Source organism: Notothenia rossii, assembly GCF_949606895.1.
Source record: "Notothenia rossii genome assembly, chromosome: 6".
Lineage (NCBI taxonomy): Eukaryota > Metazoa > Chordata > Actinopteri > Perciformes > Nototheniidae > Notothenia > Notothenia rossii.
Genome location: NC_136909.1, coordinates 9,798,103 through 9,819,107, shown reverse-complemented (window position 1 = coordinate 9,819,107; position 21,005 = coordinate 9,798,103). Strand labels below are relative to the sequence as shown.

Here is a 21,005-nt window from a genome sequence, read left to right as displayed (position 1 = left end):
TGATCATCATCATCATAATTACCATCATGAGTGTCGTCCACAAACGCCAGTGCGTCAGTTTAAGTCATCTGACTGATAAAATATTTTCACAGTTAACTTCATGTGACTCTTTTTCCTTCACGTTGCTCTCTGATACTGATGCAGTGTCCCCTCCCCTCTGTCGGTCGATGCTCAGTATCACCACACGGGGTCTCTCTTGTCATTTCACCAGAATCGCCTGTAGTTAAAGTGTGTGTGTGTGTGTGTGTGTGTGTGTGTGTGTGTGTGTGTGTGTGTGTGTGTGTGTGTGTGTGTGTGTGTGTGTGTGTGTGTGTGTGTGTGTGTGTGTGTGTGTGTGTGTGTGTGTGTGTGTGTGTGTGTGTATGTGTGTGTGTGTGTGTTTGGATGTTGACTTATGTCAAACGCAACACCTGACTCATCATTGTTTACTCAAAGCCAGGAGTCATTTTCTGGATGTGATATTGGGAAGTTCACTTTTTTTTTTAAAGGTGAGATAATTAGATACACTTAATTGATCAAGTCTTCCTTTAATTACATGTAATAGGAGCCTGAACGCCGCAGTCTAACTTGTTTTTGGATGCACTAAAGCGAGAACAGAAAATCACTGAATAGTAATTGAACGGGAACTTAACAAGACCCCATGGAGAGATTTATATGTGTAATGTGAACATGAGGAATTTAACTGTCTTGCTGAAAGACGCCTTGGCCTGTGTGGGCATGTCACAGGCCATGAAACCTGTTTATGGGTCCCATATAAAAATAACCCAAAATGAAAGCAGGTTTATGATAGACTTGCATTCACACACACACAAATCCAAAATTCCCCATATTCAAGTGTGATTCCTGAGCCCTTTTTGTCTTGTCACACCAGTCTTTCCCCCAGATGAGTCAGCGAGTTCCTGGGAGACTCCCTCAGCTTTGTCCGTTTCCTTGGCCAGTGGTTCTCCAGGATCTCCGGGCACCGGGTCTGGGCCTGGAGCTCAGCCGGAGTGGGTGGACTGCATCCAGGCGAGTGACATGTGCAACCAGAACCCTTACTGCAGCTCTCGGTACCGGGTGATGCGCCAGTGCCTTGTGGGCAAGGAGAAGGAAGCCATGCTGGACAACAACAGGGAGTGCCAGGCGGCCTTGGAAGTGCTCCTGGTCAGTCCTCTGTATGACTGCCGCTGCAAGAGGGGCATGAAGAAGGAGCTGCAGTGTCTGCAGAACTACTGGACCATCCACATGGGACTCACTGAAGGTAGGAGGCAGACGGTTTTACTATTCTCTGTCTCACAAATTCACATTATGTTTAACTGTGTGGCAATTTCAAAACCTGCAACGTAATTACACCTCTTTAAATCATGCTTTGTAAAACTACAAATGTATAACTTAGAACTTGCTTCTTCCACATTTCTCACCGTCAGCTCATTATGAATGACCTGGGCCTTTAGTGTCATTTGTTTCCTTCTGTATTCCCCCTGTGGCTGTGAATCCAGCTCACACCATGCTAAATGGTTTTGTTCCTGAAAATGCATAGCAGGGCTCTTCACGAGCCTCATGGTCATGCACAGCCACTAGAAGAAGCACTCGCACTGCGGCAGTAAGCAGTCTGTCAAAGTGCAACACACCTCTATAGATGTTAATGTATGTGACTTAGGGTATTCTTTAGCATTATAACATTTATTTTAAATGATTCTTCCAATCTCAACTAAGAGTGTACTTTCCGGGCAAAGACAATAAGGATGCACTCCACACCCTTGTTGATGCCTTATTCCCTCATGCCCTCTTGTAATGATACCCAGAAGCCCTTGATGAAAAATACATGCTTTCCTTCTTTCCTCACCCACTCTAAGGTAATGGAGCTATAATGGGGTTACATCACATAGACCTGTTGTGGTGGACTTATTGGTTTTCACCTAAAGTGTTCCATATTAGGTTACAATTGTATAGCTCAGTGGCCCTTATGTGTCCACTTACAGTACGCAGCACGTTAAATAGCACTCTTATTTGAACCTTCTTGTTTGGACGTTGCAAAACATTTAGAGAGCATAAGGCTGCCTCCTGGATTGACATGTCTCTTGGTCCATATGTTTCACATGAAAACATATCTGACTGAATCAGAGCTGATGGAGATGCAGGGCCCATGGGGGATCGGGCTAAAAGTGAGTCCTTAACCCAAGAGCGACATTACTCCATGCTTACACATCGCCGAAGCTTGTGTGACTGATGTCAAGTGTCATGCCATATAAACATGGAGGACATTACGTGCTCGGCTGTTTTTACACGTGTGGAAATGTTGCGCAGTCTCACAGCTCAGAGCATTCAGGGCTCTTGTGCGGCAATCCGTGAAGTGATTTGCCAGGACGACTGCTCATAGCACCAGCTATACACTTCATCAGACTGATGGCAGCAGAGGGTCCCTGACATGAGTTCAAGGGAAATGTAATGACATGGACGCTCCCCAGGCCTTCTGCCTTCCTTCCTGTCTTTCTCTCTCGTTCTGAACACTCCCCCCCCCCCCCCCATAATGATCTTTCTGGTCTCCCTTTATATATCTCTTTCTCTCGCCTCACCTAAGAAACATGCGGGCGCTCTGCATCACTCCAAGAGTTTGTGTTTGAGTGCATCTTGGAAGTTGTCTAACTGTCAGGGATAGAGACCTCCTGTTCTTGCCCTTCACAGAGTTTTTGTTTCTTTACTCAGCAGATGTCTCTCAGCACTGTCCTGTTTTGGCCCTGTCGCCCTCGGAGATAAAACCCGATTTAACACAAACGAAAAGCTCTTAAAGTGCAGCTTTAATCTAATCACGATCCACTGTGCGGTCAAGCACGCTTTTGTTAACTGGAAACAATCTATGTACAACATCCATCTCTGGAAACAAACACGAAGGGTCAAATCCCAACACACCCTCTCCAAATGGTGCTGAACCACTTTGAAAATGATTTGTGGACAACGCAGGAAGGTTTGGATGTAGTTATTGGGTAAGATGATGCGTAATGTAGTTTTGACAAATGTTCTTCTACTGTTAATAAGATATGAATGGCTCGAGAGGAGATGAGACAGAACGATAAGAAAAGTGAGGAACTAAGGACTAAGAAAGTGGAGTAGAGCTTGAGAAGGTGGAAGGACAATGATGACAGGCAGAAGAGGGCGGAGCTTGTAAAAGACCTGGACATATTGTTGTATTTATGTGATTAAATTAATTTTTTTAAGTTATCTCTTGTGCCTTAAGCATACACATATACTGTATAACCACTTTGCTGCAACCATAAGCCATTATAAAGTGTTTATTCTACTAATTCAATACAATATTAATACAAACAGAGAAGGTACTAGAAAACAAAAGGGAGGGCATAGTCATCCAATTTTAACGTCAAATACAATCATAGACATATATAATATATTCATCTAGATATGTCAACATCACTCCCATGCTCTTTGAAAAAGAGTCATATAATATTTATATAAGTTCACTCATAATGGGTTTACATACACACCCAAACTTCTAGATTTAAGATTCAAGTTTCAAAGGTTTTATTGTCATATGCACAAAGCTACAGTGTAGAAATGGCAATGAAATTCTTCTGACTTGAGCTCCTCCAACAATGCAACATAATGAAATACAAAAATACAAAATAAAAAGTACTGTAAAAAGACTATACATGTCAATAGAATATGGGATGTGTACAAGAACATAATTTGAAATTAAATAATCTAAACTAAGACAAAATTATACAATTACAAATACAATGTATACAAACATGCACACGCACACACACACGCACGCACGCACGCACGCACGCACGCACGCACGCGCACGCACACACACACACGCACACACACACACACACACACACACACACACACACACACACACACACACACACACACACACACACACACACACACACACACACACACGCACGCACACATAACACATCTATATCTGTATATAGCTGTATCTAATGACCCGTGCTGACCGGAGCAGGGAGTCGGCCTCTCGGGTGCCTGCAGGGCTTCAACATCATGTCTGTGAAGAGAACACTGATGTTGACCAGGGACGGACTGGGATTTGAAACGATGCCCTGCTCCCAGATCAGCTCAACGCAAAGCAGCACTATACTCCACTGCCTCGGGCAAGGTTATACTGTGGCAATACCTAATTGAATGTGTGTAGTAATGTTGTTTATTTCTAAAACAGAACCAAGGGGGTGTTGTTAACAGTTCAATACAAGTGCACACATGAATGTGATTAATCATGAAAGCTCAGAGTAGAAGGATCCAGTATGTGGGAACAAAATATTACAAAAAAGGGAATTTATGTCAGAGTAAATTAATTGAAGATCTTTTGCTATGACTTCATAAATGTTAAACATAACATCATACAGCTGAGCTTTTTTTAGAAGCCTATCTTCTACTCGGCTGCATATTTGACACCAGTTTTGTCTTTAATGTTGAACATTTTTCAGTTTTTTCTGAAGTAAGAAAACGTATGATCATTGGTACAAAATATTTTTTCCGAAATTTTAAATAGTGATTACTTTATATATAAAATAAAAATGTGCATTAATACATTTATGAGGGATCGTGTGCACTTCTTGACTTTGTCATAATTAGACCAAACTGTTTCCATTTTTCATGTGTGAATGAAGGAAGCACTGCTCCTAAGCCTTGAGCGCTGGTACTCGAATAAGAGAGCATTGAATTTGAAATCTATGCGACTCTTTTATCTAGACAATCATTATTTTCTGGATCAAAAGGACTTCATAAACCAGAGTTTACCTCATAAAAGAACTCGCATCGAGAATTAAATTGGGGGCAAAGTCATGTGAAGAATAATGAAAAAACCAACCTCATCCAGAGATTCAAACAAGCTTTGAAAGATCTTCATTTTTAAATTCATTGCCTCACCGCGTTGTCTCTTTTTTTATTCCACTGATGTCCTTCAGCAAACATCAAAATGGACGCTAAAGCAAGAAGTAAATACTGAATGATAGGATAGTGTGTTTTTAGAGGTAGGCATCAAGTCTCTTGTTGCAGTATTTTATTTTAGACGTAGCGAGTTGCCTCCACTAATAAAAGACTTGCAGCTTGGATACATTTATGTGTTAAGTTATAATTAAGATTAAAACATAAAAAAGGCATAAACAACTTGCCTTTTTTCTCATGCTGACTTTGGTTGTAAACTTTTGTTTATTTAAATTCTCATTTTGTAAGCCTGCTATTTGCGGATATTAAAGGAGCCCTATTATGCTAATGTTTAGGTTCTTATTTGTATTTTGTTCCTCTACTGTGACATGTCTCCATGCTTTAATATTCAAAAAGCTCTTTATTGTTCTCATACTGCCTGTGCTGAAGCACCTCTTTTCACCCTCTGTCTGAAATCAGAGCCCAGTCTGCTCTGATTGGTTAGCTGGCCGGCTCTGTTGTGATTGGGCAACCGCCCCATAGCCTATCACATGAATGTTAAATAGTGATGTTACTGAAGAAGAGAAAGGAGTCTAATGGAGACTATTCAATAATAATATTGAATAGTCATTTTGAATATTCCAATCCAGGAAGGGAGATTTGAATATTTGCAGACCATTTAAATGGACAACTACATCCATATAACACATATAGGAAAGGGAAAACTCAATAAAACTTAATCGGGCCCCTTGAAATTTCAGAAAAACAAAGGAGAGAAGGGATGTCACCTTGTATGTGAGATGTGTGTTAATCAACCAGCCAATCAACAATCACTTGTGTCCCAAAATCAGGTGGTGGGGCATCAGTTGGTGTAATTGTGTTTTTCATCAGCCAGTGAACAGTTATCCTTTACCAAAATACATTTCAGATAACATAGATTTAAAATCACAACCACTGCGTCGAACTGGGCGACATGCACCTCTCTTTTTTCTCCCGAGAGTTCTCTCCTGCTATGGTGTGATAACTGAAAATGTCATACTTAGTTGAAAGCAAACCAAAGAGTCTACCCTGAGACTGAAAGGTAATCAATCTTAAGCCAAGTCCAAGCAGACTCACCGTATAATGCCTTGGTGGAACAGGCCCTTAAGTTGCAGTGTGTCCTCTGTCCGTGAGATGGAACTGTAAATTACATTAGCTACAGCAAACAAGGTTCAGACACTTATGAGCAGCATGAGCGTCTCCGGTTACTAAGGTCCATTGAGAGGCCTGAATCTTTAAGTGTTTCAAAGTTGAATTTATGTGATAAAACACAATGCCCCGCTGCTGAGAAAACACTTTACAGTACAGAGTGTGGCAACAATGTGAGTTTGATGTATCCTCTTGAAATACAAGCACCTTTCAGCAGGTGGTGGGCGATATATTTCTTTCCCTTTTAAAATACATTATATTCATCTTACTGATATGATGGGCCAGATTTCATTCTTGATTTCTAAGCTGTTATGGTCCTGCCTTTAGGTTAAACCGTACTGCGCTGAAACCATCAGTAATGGTGCTAATTGTTTCCTATTCATTCTGTTTTCTAAAGGAAAAATGGCAGCTAAATTCGATGCGTCAATGCAGCCGTCCTTGATGGATAATGGGTGGTTTCTGCTCAGAATGGGTTTGAGTTGGTGTGAGGAATGAGGTCTTGCCATTTGAATCTATAAAAGAAGTAATTACTAAGAAAGAAACATTGGCTGCTACACACAGGGATATTGTATAGGCAGCTGCGGTTCTCTTACAACCGTGCCCAGGGACTTATGTGGATATAGCCTTGCAGGATTGCAGCAGAATTAGTAATTTAATCGATAAGTTCCACACCTCTAACATGCATTATTTCAAATGCATTAAACCCCAGCCCGGGTCTTCAAGTAGCAATCGAAGTTCTTTTGTGGGGGGCTTTTCAGAGCAGTTTAATTAGCTGAGCGCAACTTTCACTGCAGGGAGAGAAAAGAGAGCTCCCACACCGGTCATGTGTCAGCTCATTGTGGGAGAAGACTGTATCTTTGCATTAGATGACGAGAATACCAGACGATTTCATGGCATGATTTATTTTCCTCACTTTCAAGAATATCACAGTTGCAAAGGTCACCCATTGAATGTGTCACCACACCATGCTAATACCACAAGTATGGCCCAAATGCTGTGTAAAGTTACCTCAAATTGACAGTGTAAGAATGCTGCACACTTCATAATTGACTTAGGCAGGGAGGGAGAGAAATGGAGAGAGCGAATGATGGGACTCAAGGTGAGGAGAGGACGGTAGATAAATTATAAGAGAGAGAGACAGAGAAACCCAAAGGGGGAAAAAAGAGTGTCATGTGGGGGAAACGAAGAGGTGTAGGGGGGGTTACAAAGGTACACAGTATTCCTGGGTGAAACCATCATTACTATGAGCAATGGTAGCAGTCACCGGCCATTACCTTAGCCATCCACTGTCATAAGCAGAACATTTTTCCAGCCGGCCCGGCATGTCAGGGGAAAGGGAAGCAGGCTCCTGCATGCTGAATATGTCCTCTCTGCTTCCTCCCTCCCCTCACACTCGCTAGGTGGCTACTTCATCATCAGAGGAAGGCCCCGTCGATAGCCTCTGGATGTGATCAATAGGATCTTTCAGAGCATTCCCAATCTCTTCCTCCTCCTTTTAAACCTTTTTTTTTATCTTCCATCCCAAAAAGGATCGGTGAAATATGATGACAAAACAGGCTGTGTTTGTCCGCGTAAATCTGTCTGATGATTTTCCACACTGAAAGGTGAAGTGCCTCAGAGGACTCCCATTCACCAGGAGGCTGTGTAGAGAGTGTGACAGAGCGGCCAGGTATAGCGGGGTTTAGATTATAGCGGAGTGAGTTCTCAGGCTCTCTATCAGAGGGGAGAGTGAGTGACGGCCCATTCTGCTCGGTGAATGCTGTCATGATGTGGGCATTAAGACTCACTCATGGCAGGAAGGTTCAGGGCGTCTCTGAATGAAAGCGCGTCGCTGAAGTCAACTAGCAGGCCCGGCGGCTGTCATCTCAGCATGGGGACTTCCATTTCTCTCTCTGTGTTTCTCACGCTCCGCATCATTAATTGAAATAGCTGCTTGTTGGAATAAGTCAGCCAAGTTTTTCAGAGCTAGGGGCCAAACACTTTTTATTTATATAGATAGATCATTTGGATCGTTATCATTCTGTTATCTATTCTATACAGCGGCAGTACTTACATTTCACAGTTAATGTTTCAGTTGCTTAATGTCGATAATTCAACATAAATATACAGTATCCAAAATGGGGTTTTCTATTCTTTCAAATGATGTAAAATGTTTAATTTTGAGACTTATATTTTGCTGCCTGTTTTTAATGTTCTTCCGAATATGTAATAAATACTCAAGTATAGTACTTAAGTACTTTCTTGACACATTTTTTACTTTACTTGAGTATTTCCATATATTGCGACTTTATACTTTAACTCACATACCACATTTCAGAGTAAAATAATGTATGTTTGACCAATTAAATGTATTTAACACTCACAGTTATGAGTTACTTTGTACATATAAAAACACATGATACGGTATAATGCAGTACTGTACTACTGCACAGTATTTCTAGTATCTACATTTGGTCCATATCAACAAACTAAAATGATCTTACATGTACAAAACAGGATAATACTATAACCATAATAAGATAATGCTGTAAACGGATCCATTCTGCATTACGCGTGCTTTTACTTTCGATACTTAAAATACATTAAGCAGATAATACTTCAGTACTTTATATTTTTGTAAAATGGGTTATTGTGCAGAATGACTACTTTTCTGCACAATAATTCGGCACTACTTTTTGTACTTTAAGTATCTTTTGATGTCAATACATTTGTACTTTTACTTAAGTATTATTAGAAATCCGGATTTTTACTTGAAGTGGAGTATTTTAAGACCATAGTATTTGTACTTTTACTTAAGTAAAGGGCCTGAGTACTTCTTCAAACACTGTTGCTAAGCTATAAGATGCTATTTACTGAAGCTGTGTAGCATTTACACAAGATGAAGCGTTCAGTACCAGACACCAGGTATTTAAATGCTGACTTAAGAAAGCAGGTGTGTAACTATTCATACTAACATTACATCCACACAGCCAAAAGGCATGTCTGAACGTTTCAGCACTCATTTCCTCAGCTGTGTTTGCCCACCACGCCACACGGATTGAAATTGTGACTTGAAATATTATTCAGAGCTAATCCAATATTCTATTTGTATGGTTTGGAATTGAGTTTAAAATGTCAATACCACTTCAAACGCTAAGCCGCTAACTGAATTTATGCCTCAACTTGGGTTCTGTTAAACACTATTCGAGAAAAAAAGATGCATTTGTATCACTTTATCTTTCCCCTTCTTGAAATGAGCACATTATGGGAGGGATTTGAGAGGAAACATTAATGCATTTTTATCGTAATGCAATAAAAATGTGAATTGTCATTTCCCCAGTGTTCCGTCTAATACGTTTCTATAGAACACAAGGATGCTTTGAGGAGTGCTTTAAAGAGGAAGCTGTTGTGATAAGCCTGACAGCTCATTTGCAACATTTGGGAGCTGTGATGAGAAAAGGCTTGGTCACCTTTTGTCACCGGCCGAGTTCGTGCTAAAACCAGCAGGACTCTGAAGGAGACCTCCGGCTGCGCTCCAGGCTGTGCTTTGCTTTATGTGATTAATGTAACAACAGAAGTGCTGTTGCAGTACATTGTTATTATTTGAATAAGAAGTAATATTACAATTTGGTCTTTCCACAACATTGCCTGCAGCAAAACCGGGCTACGATATTAAATCAACATTAATAATAAATAGTAACACAATCAGCAGAGGGCACCTCTAAAAAAACAAAACAAAGTAAATGACAGTATTTAAAAACGACTCTGCCTCAGGAACAAAAACGGGTTGCAAAGGAAGTCACAAAAAAATCCATACAGGATAATTTTCATCACCCAAGGAGTTTAGCTTCGTTGATAATGCATATGAAAAGGATGAGTGATGGCGCCTAACGGCTTCATAAAACCCCTTATGGCGAAGGAGGAGACAGTGAATACTCTTAAAGCAGAATTCCTCCCTCGCTGTAACCAGGGAAAGGCCTGCCTGTCTGAGCCGTGCCGGTCATGCTCCACACTGTCAGAGCAAATGAAGTCAAACGGAGGCTTAATCACAGCGATAAGTTGTTGCCCTGTGGCTGAAAACATTGTATCGCTAAACAGCTGGGAAGAATTTTCTATTATGGATGCATAATTGGGTCCAAGATGACTGTCAAAGTCGAGCACCTTTTGGGTAAAAGCACAACAAGGCCTCCTGCTGTCCTCGCGACCTACGGGTGTGTGTGATTATACTGTGTTTTGCACTTTTATGATTCAGTACGGCTCGTAACATCCATGTAAATAAGCTTTTCATATTTAGTAACTACAGCTACTGTTGTGATTTGACATTGTTTTATAGGGTCGCCACAGTGCACTCTACACTTCTGCTCATGAAGTTTAATGTGCCTTAACACTTCTTGATCCCAGGCTGATTGTGCACTGAAGCTTCCTTGCGCTGGAAGAAGCTGCCAGAACAAAAATGCTAAACAACCTCATAACAACTTGTTTTGCTGCTGGCAAAAAATAGGGCATCCTTTATTTCCATGTTGCTCTGTGCAGCACAAAGTGTTCTTGTAATGGAAGAAGCATTGCACTTTTCTGTGGAATATTTCCCTCTTTTATAAAAAAAATGACACAATAACTTTCAACTGTTGCAAAAATAGATGCGTGTGTGCTTAGCTGAACTCTTGAAAGGCTTCAGAAGGTAATGGTTGTAATTAGACTTACTGAGAGATCTCCAGCATCTGTCTCTTGGCAGAAATGTCAAAACTAACATGAAATGGTTGACGCAAAGTCAGCTGGAAAACATTAAAACAGAGGTACACTTTCAAATACATTATTCTGTCTATAAATCTTTGTGGCTCAGGGAAGAGTGGTGGTTCGATCCCCAGTCAACATGTCAAAGTGTCCTCGTTGAAGATACTTCAGATGAATCCCAGATTGATCCCGGTATCCAACAGTGTGTGAAGTGTTTGAATGTTAGTCTCCCTGAGCAGTGGTGGAAAGTACCACTAAGTATGTAAGCACATTTACTGTACTCAAGTATCAGTTTCAGGTACTTCTACTTTACTTGAAGATTTCCATTTGCTACCAATTTATACTTTTACTCCACCACCATCTCAGAAAGAAATATCGTATGTTTTGCTCCACTTCATTTATTTGACAAGTTACTTCTCACACAAGTAACATGATGTGTTTATGAATACAAGTATCTACTCAAAAAGTGTCCAAAATGTGTTTATATTTATTTGTTAATTGTTAATGTACATTTTTAAAAGAGACATTCTGCACTATGAATACTTTTTCTTTTGACACATTTTGTTGCTAACACATCTGTAACTCTTTGGGACTTTTGTTTTATTTTTAGACTGTGGTATTAGTACTTTTAGTAAAGTAAGGTATCTGAGTACTTCTTCCACCTCTGTCCCTGAGCAGGTGGAACCTTTAATGGCAGCTTCTGCCTTTGTATGAATGCTGACTTATATAAAGCGCTTTGAGAGGTTGCAAATACTGAACAGAGCTATATAAATACAGCCTATTTACCGCATCCTTCAATACACAAACAGAACACACAAACAAGACATGTGCATTGATTACAAACAACACGTTAGGTGATTCGAGTTACAAAGTATGTGTTACTCCTCTCCCCTCCGATTGTATGCTGATGTTTCTCTTTATCTTCTCACCGGTCTGCCTCTCCTTTTCTCTCTCTTAAACACACTTACAATCCTCACTTGTGCCAGATGTCAATAGCTATGTGCTCAGAGAATGGCAGGCTGAGCTGTTCCATCTTGTTATGATTGTCATTATTGATTGATAGTGGAGATGTAGGGCTCGGCGTACAGCGGCGACCTTGCAAGTACGCTGGTCTGAGGCTGTTTTTCTTTACTCTGTGGACAACGAACATTCCCTTTCTAAATTCCTTTAATTATCCAACTTTAGTCATTCCCTTTTAACTGTGTGCCAATGTGCATTATTTCCTGTGCTTTTGATTAGTTTGAATGGAGAACATACTGCTACACACACACACACACACACACACACACACACACACACACACACACACACACACACACACACACACACACACACACACACACACACACACACACACACACACACACACACACACACACACACACACACACACACACACACACACACACACACACACACACACACACACACACACACACACACACACACACACACACACACATACACACACACACACACACACATACACACACTCCAATATCTCAACCTATTACCCAACTGCTACGAGACAACAGGGAAAATATTCACACTGATGCTACACACACACACACACACACACACACACACACACACACACACACACACACACACACACACACACACACACACACACACACACACACACACACACACACACACACACACACACACACACACACACACACACACACACTCACACACTCCAATATCTCAACCTATTACCCAACTGCTACGAGACAACATTTGATCAGCTTGCATCATCTTCTGGGAAATATATATTATTATTTTGTTATTATTATTATTATTTATTTTATATTATCATTATTATTATTATTATTATTATTATTATCATTATTATTATTATTATTATTATTTGTTTAATCTCTCAAATTGTATCAGTGTCCTTTGTTGTGAAGCGCTTCGAGATTTGTCATGGCAGATGAGAAGTGATATATAAATTAAATGTATTATTATTAATTTTATTAAAGACTCCGAGGAGCATGTTGATAAACCAAATGTACTATATCTATTGTTTGGATGTAGTGGTTGGTAGACAGACTGCAGTGTTTTTCCAACAGGTTTCAAATGTTCTCATTTGTAGCAGCAGGCCTCCAAACCTTCCTCACAACACCCTGGCTGTGTTTCTGGTGGGATCAGAATGCAAAGCTATTACACACAGGAGGGGTTGTCTCAATCACACCGAATGGCTATGAATTTTAAATTCCGGATTAGGGCCTACAGAGAAGCAGGCGCACGGGAGAGACCCAGTCAGTTGAGTGCTAATCTGATTCAAAACATCTTCTTTCCTCTACAAACAGCTCTGGAAACACATTGTTGCTGGGGCTTTAATCTTTCAGCTGCTCCCCCAAATCAAACCACAGCAAAGACTCTCTCGAAAAAGGAAATTATTCGACCATGATGAACATCCTGTTTTCCATATGAAGTCAACTGCTGGTCAGCCAGTATACCGGGAAATGACATCATTACAGTTTAATGTGCACTCTCCTGTGTTCATGAACTGCATTTCCTTTGAGTTTGTGTGTGTTATTTCAGGTCCTCATAGCATGAATGAATTTTTATTTCTGTCTTTGCTAATGCTCTGCTGTAATGATGTTTACTTGAGTGTTGATTCATCTTTTTACTGTGTTTACAGATGGAGACATGGATGACTCATCCCCGTATGAACCTGTAGCTCCAAGCCGACAACACGATGCATTTCGCCTGGCTTCCATCTCTTCAGGTACCTCAGGTTTAATCTTCAACTAAATACTTGGCGGTTTATTCTATGAGTGGAGACTTTTAGAGAGGGTGAAATAAAGGTTCCTTGGACTGAATAAGGAAGTCTAAATAGCCTGGGCTGATCATTCCTCACAGGCCTTTGAAGGGATCGGGTGCTTATCGTTTGATCTGTCTTGACATACGACGGATGTTATGGGCCTGTGGGGTAAACCATATATTCAGTTTATTACTGCACATTTTTCCCGGCTATTGACTCCGCTTTCAGTTTGATTTCCTATTTGGATTACTAATTAAACAGCCCAGCACGCAGCAGGGGAGCTATAGCCTGCGATTTAATTTACTGGTTATTACCGTCACGGTATAACTAATCAATGTGGATCCTATTATGAGACACAGCCACAATGCTTAATGCAGTGCATATAGAAGCTAGTTATACAAAGGGTGTGATTGGACACAGGGACAATGTATGTCCATTGCCAGAGCTAAAGGCATAGTAACTTGAAAATTAAAGTTTTCTTTTCATGTTCTGAGAACAATTTCTGGAGGATGTTCAATTTTTTCTTTTCAGCCAAAAGCAATTTACAAACAGGGAGAGCACATTTTGCTTTTCATTTGGCTGATGTATCTTGCTTTGTTTTATATCTGGGAGGTACAAGAAAGACACGCTTTTGGTATAATCCCCTTAGCTTGGAATCAGCAGTATATCACTTGTTTGAAATATTAAAAGAAGAAGAAGAGTACAAGATCAAATATGAAAAGGGCAGGCTTTGATTACTTTGGACTTTTGAGAAACGATGGCACGCTGTCCTCGCTGAAAAAAAACGTGTTCATCTAGAAAACATTCAATAAGAACATTCTCCGCCAAGGTTGCAGATAAATGGGAGGTGTGTGGCGCAGTGGGTTGTGCCTTGGTGTTCGGATCAGGGGAGCAAAGGTTCAAACCCCACTGCAGTCAGCATGTCGTTGTGTCCCTGAGACACTTCACCCCAAATTGCTCCTGTGGGGATTGCCCACAGTATTGAGTATGTAAGTCAAATTAGTAAGCCACCTGATAACTGAGTGAAGGCCATTTTAATTGATCAATTTAAAATTGCAGAAACTATATTACACTCACGCTTCTATTGGCTAGCGCTCATTATTTTGTATTTGATTGTGTTTTTATTTAGGTCTTAATGTGTACACATGTAAGAATGTGTCTTTGACTTTTTATATATACATATTTGTATATTTTATTATTTCATATACATTTGTTTTTATATTCAGGATTGTGGCAAACAGTATTTCAATCTCTCTGTCTGTACACACAAACTGGAAGATTGACAATAAAGTTTACTTTGACTTGTACGTGATAGGCTAAGGGGCGGAACATATCTAAATCGTTGCCCAATCACAACAGAGCCGGCCAGCTTACCAATCAGAGCAGACTGGGCTCTGGTTTCAGACAGAGGGTGAAAAGAGGTGCTGCAGCACAGGCAGTGTGAGAGAAATAAAGAGCTTTTTGAACATTAAAAAAATACTACAGTTGCACCATGTGCTCAAGAAATATAGCCATACATATGTCAAAAATAGTCCACATTTTAATGCAACCAGTCGCAATATCGAAACATTTAAAAATACATTTTCATAGTACATTATTAATCACATTTGATAAAGGGTTGACGGCATTTGTTGTTGTGAAGTGAACATTTATAAGATTTCGGATTATCTGTGTGGGCAGAAATGTTCAAAGGGCAAGAAAGTACTTAATAACAACATTTCCAACCTTTTATTGACATACGTTTCGTTTTTTTGAAAAGCCATGCTCACAAACAATCCAGTGAGATGATATCAAAGTACAGACACTCATCCTTAGCCAAGCAGTGTAGGAGTGGGATGGTAAAAGGGTCGCAGTAAACATATTAAGATACAACAGGGGACTCATTAATTCATCCGTTTGGCTTTAGCTGTTTCCTCCAATCTTCTTAGGTGAAATATTGGAAATCTGTTTGGCCACAAGCTTTCCTCATTATTTATCCTTTCTAAGGACAGTGTAATTGATCTTGGCGCGGAGAGAAAACCACAGGCAAACTGATAAGTAATTACACACTCATGAAAATGATTCTTACTTCGATTACTAAACCACACCAAAGTGTTTAATCACGTCCATAAATGTTAAACTGCAATGACACTTGGGGAATATATGATATCTGGCTGGTTGATGAGGAAAGGGGAATGTATACTCTCCGAGAGGAAAGGTAGGAAATTGAAAAATAATCTCTACCGCTTTAAAAGTTTTGTCTGGGAGCAAGATAAGGGACAGAAGTTGTGATAGAAAGGAACTCTGAAGTTGAAATTAAACAGTACATATGGAGACTCCGATTCTGCATTGCCCCAAGTGATACAAACTATTTCACAAAGCTTCTCCTTCGTAAAGGACTGTGTAGTCGGAGACACTCTTTTATGCATCTTCAAACTGAAAATATGTACAAACAGACAAAAGGACAATGAGCACGTAAGGTCTATCCTTGAAACTCTAAATGATCATTTGTGTATCAATTGCCTACCCTTTTTGAGCTTGGATTCATGAAGTAAAGTTCTTGAATGCCTCCGTGACATATGAAGGGACTAAATAGTCTTAAAGACAACAACAGTCTACTTGTCCTTGTTATTGTTTATGTGGAAGGCTTAGCAAGGATTCAGCAAAAATGCATGTGTTTGTGAAAAGGTAAACATATATATATATTATTATATATATATATACCACTGGATAAATGAGACTGAGAAATTATTATCGACAAGTTTTGTGAGATTTTTTAGATGGAAGATTTCACTGTTGCTCTTGTGAAACAATATTTCGTTCTAAAAACAACTTTTTCTTAAAGAAGTCAAGGCAACAAGGTGTGAATAATAATGTTGGGGGTAAAGAGCACACAATGCACCACTCTACTGTATGTATACAGTAGAGCATACATGCCAACCTTTCCAAATCCAAAAGAGGTAGGTTTGCGTGTGGCAAATGTGCACGCCCGAATTAGGTAATCAGAAGAAATGGAACCAGTAATTACATGTACAAACCATATATTTAACATATATTGCATAATTTTTTTCAGAAAAAGTGGTAGTTTGGTGAAAAGTGACATCAACGACACGTCTGGTCTGTAAAATGCCCGAAAAGTAAAAGAATGGGAGATAAATATCCCAAAGTCTCCACATTTTATTATATTTTTTATGTGTTTCTGGACCTCTTTCAGTTGAGACAGTGTAGATGACGGATGTGTCAGGGTGTAGAACTCTTGTATGAACATTGGATAAAGCCAGGTTCATATTCTTGTTTGATGTTGTTGACATATTAGAGTCAAAGGTTTGCACAGAGCGAAATATCTTTGTGTTGCGCCATAAATCAGAAAATACTGCATTAGAAAAGTCATTTCCTGCATTTTTCTACTGATAAAGTGTGATATAAATAATGTAGGCCTACAGGCTTTCAGATTGCTGTAGTTCACTAAACAGAGACATTAACGACATGTTAGGTGTTGAAAATGTCAGAAAAAAGTGAAAGAATGGGAGATAAATATCCCCAAATCTCAAAATGGTATTATATTTTGTGTGTGTTTGTGGTCCTCTTTCAGTTGAGACACTTTAGGATGCTTCCGGAAAAGACCAAACACTGGATGTCTTTCAGTCGCCAACATGTGTTTTCGAGACACTGATATTAACGGGGAAATCCTGCAGGACTCAAATGCCTCGTCTCTGTTCCCTTAAACTCATTTGGGAGTGATTACCCATCAGCCCCGGGGGTGCAGAGGAAAGGAAGCGTTACACCCGGTCTGCACGTTGTTTCTCTTTCAGAAACACAGAGGACTGTTTGTATGATGCGATCATAGACACGCTGCAAATGGTGTCCGCCAAAAGTCGAGTACAGTGTCTATGTAGTGTCATTTGTATTTGTTATAGTTTGGGAAGATTGAAAATCGGTGGGGAAAGCCAGCTAAGTCGGTAGGCGGTAGAAACATGTCAAAAGTGGTAGACTACAGCCCAAATCGGATTTTTTCATTGGACTTTAGAGAAAATAAGATCGCTGGCAAACAAAAGTTTATACTTACACATTTTGTTTAGCAAGATAATGTCCACATATTTAAAGCATAATGCAAAACGTAATGGCTGTAAACAAACTACATCATGGTAGCATGGCTGCGCGTCGCCACCGCTAAGCTAAAGGTAAGCTAATGTTCAGCGTGACGATGTTTAGAAGTCTCATTTAGACACTTGTTAGCAACCTATGTTTTTATGACACTTGGAAGCTTCAGGCATTCCCTAGTGGGTTATTTCGTGTTGTAGAACCCTGGAAATCTTTTAAAAGAAAAGGAAAAAAGATTCTCTCTCTTTTTGTCCTGATTCATTTCTATAAAAACCTGTCTGAAAATGAGCTGATCAGATTTTGGCCACTTTATGATGTCATAACGATTTTTTTGGCTTGTGTAACCATTAGCCAATTAACCTCTCCCCCCCACCTTATCACCTGAATCTCCTCCTAGAGCACCATTGTGTTCTTTTTAACCAAATATCTCTCAGAGGGGCGTGGGGAGGGGCTCCTTATTTTCATCTAAAGTAACAGACAGAGAATCAGCACTTTGGAAACAGGGCTGAAACAGAGGGGATTATGGGATGCTGCGATGATCTGTTTGGTATTTCAGACAAACACTTCAGAGACATGTTTTGTATATATCTGAGACCTATAATATATTGATGAAAAACAGTATAATAGGGGACCCTTTAAAGACTTGTTCTGGCCCACTCTATATATCTGAGGGTGGCTTCGTTAGAGAGAAGGCGATTCATTCTCTCCTTGTGTCCTGGCTTCACTGGCACTGCACCTGCATCAGCAGTGTTTCATCACCTCAGCGCTCAGCAGCGTTCCCACATTGTCCTGCTCAACATCAGCCGGCCTTTTACCACTGGCCTCTTTGCTGTGATGGCAGCCAGGCGCAGTGTTCTGTCTCGTGCAAAGCCTCTCCACACTAAAGGGTGGGGGGTTGTAGGTGTAGATTGTGATAAGGTAGACTGCTTTCAGTAACACAATAGAAGCACTGTCTTACTGTCATTTTGTTGCGAGCACTGACAAGCTCTTAGAAGTAAGTGGGTGAAGAAGCAAGTAAGGTTACTAGCTGTGGTGGAAGAAATATTCAGATCCTTTGAAAGTAGTGATACCATACTGTAGAAGCAGTGGCGTAACAAGGTTGTGATTGGTCAGATGCAAATATTGTTTTGGGCCCCCCCCCCCCCCCCCCCCCGATCGCCCCAAACATAAGCGCACACTGTTGCGCTCACACACGCACGAACATCAGTGGCGGCAGATTTTTTTTTGGGGGTGCTGTGGGGTAGCTTGACGTTTCACAGAGGGTGCTCGAACATTTAGGGTTTCCTTTAATCTACCGGGCGCTACAGTGGAATTTTCGAATGCAACACTCCCATTACATTACATTACATTGCATTTAGCTGACGCTTTTATCCAAAGCGACTTACAATAAGTGCGTTCGACCAACAAAGTACAAACTTGAAGAAAACAGAATCATATAAGTACATCAGGTTTCATAGAGCTAAAACATTTCAAGTGCTACTCAACTGGCTTTAGATAAGCCAGTCCTTTATAAGTATACAAGTGCTTTGTTAATAGTTCTATCTCTCGAAGTGTAGTCTAAAGAGATTAGTTTTCAGTCTGAAGAAGATGTGTAGTCTTTCTGCTGTCCTGATGTCAATGGGGAGCTCATTCCACCATTTTGGAGCCAGGATAGCAAACCCACGTGATTTTGCTGATGGGAACTTGGGTCCCCCTCGCAGTGCGGGTGCAGCGAGCTGTTTGGCTGATGCAGAGCGGAGTGCACGTGCTGGGGTGTACGGTTTAACCATGTCCTGGATGTAGGAAGGGCCAGATCCATTCGCAGCATGGTACGCAAGTACCAGTGTCTTGAAGTGGATTCTAGCAGTTACCGGAAGCCAGTGAATGGAGCGGAGGAGTGGCGTGGTGTGGGAGAATTTAGGAAGGGTGAAGACCAGACGAGCCGCTGCATTCTGGATGAGCTGCAGAGGTCGGATGGCACATGCAGGTACACCAGCCAGGAGGGAGTTGCAGTAGTCTAGGCGTGAGATGACGAAAGCCTGGACCAGAACCTGCGTTGCTTTCTGGGTCAGCTGGGGACGTATCCTCCTGATGTTGTAAAGAGTGTATCTGCAGCAGCGGGTTGTAGCAGCTATATTTGCAGTGAAGGACAGTTTGTTATCTAGGGTCACACCCAGATTCCTTGCAGTCTGAGTCGGGGAAACAATAGAGGTGCCGATGTTGATTGTTAGGTCAAGAACGGGACAATCTTTTCCCGGAAGAAAAAGCAGTTCAGTCTTGTCAAGGTTGAGCTTGAGGTGGTGAGCAGACATCCACTGAGAGATGTCAAGCAGAGATGCGTACAACGACCTGGGTCTCTGAGCGGGGAAAGGACAGAATTAATTGGGTGTCGTCAGCGTAGCAGTGGTATGAAAAACCATGCGGGCTAATGACTGATCCGAGCGAGTTTGTGTACAAGGAGAAGAGGAGGGGACGAAGAACAGAGCCCTGAGGGACCCCTGTAGTTAATTGACAAGGGTCGGACTCCGACCCTCTCCAAGTAACCCTGTAGGTGCGGTCTTTGAGGTATGAGGTGAGGAGAGAAAGTGCAGAGCCTGAAACTCCAAGTTCTTGGAGAGTGCGAAGGAGGATCTGATGATTCACCGTGTCGAATGCAGCAGACAGGTCCAAAAGGATGATGACAGAGGAGAGGGAGGCTGCTTTAGCCGTGTGCATACACGCACATACACAGTATATATACACTTGTTACAATAAATGCTCGATAATCAGCTCACGACATATAGGTGTCAGCAGGGGTAAAGTGCTATGTTTATAAGTGGGGGGTGGACCTAATATTCCCCCGGAATGATTTTTTATTTTTTATATTGAAGTTAAAAGCATCAATCTGGTGCACTTTGAGAGCAAAATGAAGAGATCTTTGGATACATCTCTCAACACATATGAAACAGAACTGTAAACAGATTTTATTTTTCTTTATGGATATTTTACTAATCACTCCCCTTTTAAAGTGTATTCTTGTTTTACTGTCATATAGTATTTCATAACTGTTTTTCATTTATTCTCTTATTGTTTTATACCTATAGTGATCATATGAAGGTGTGCCTCGGTAATAATTCTTTACATAAATCGTGAACAAACCGTTTGAGACCCACTGAGATAACTTAGACTAAAGTTAACTATCTAAACACTCAGAGTCCTTTCAGCTTACCTGAGTCCCTCAGTCTGAAAGGAGAGGACATTCCCTTCACCTTGTTGTAGAAACAGCTCCTTATATCCGTTAGTGCAGCTAGCTAAACAGATGCTAACAACACGGTCCCTGGCACCGGTGCGCTCTCTCTCTCTTGCTCGCTTAATCACACTAAATGTGCGCCTGCCACACACA

The 21,005-nt window shown here is 40.8% G+C and overlaps 1 protein-coding gene across 2 annotated transcripts in view; it reads left to right on the top strand.

Annotated features, from left to right (window-relative positions):
* Positions 1–21,005, top strand: part of LOC307044752 (GDNF family receptor alpha-2-like) — a 60,310-nt gene that overhangs the window by 4,316 nt on the left and 34,989 nt on the right. The window contains exons 2-3 of one of the 2 annotated variants that reach the window (XM_079690086.1): positions 884–1,240; positions 13,442–13,528. In XM_079690086.1, coding sequence (XP_079546212.1) covers positions 884–1,240; positions 13,442–13,528 — 444 coding nt within the window. Of the gene's footprint in view, positions 1–871; positions 1,241–13,441; positions 13,529–21,005 lie in introns of both variants that reach the window. The other variant, XM_079690085.1, reaches the window with a different exon arrangement.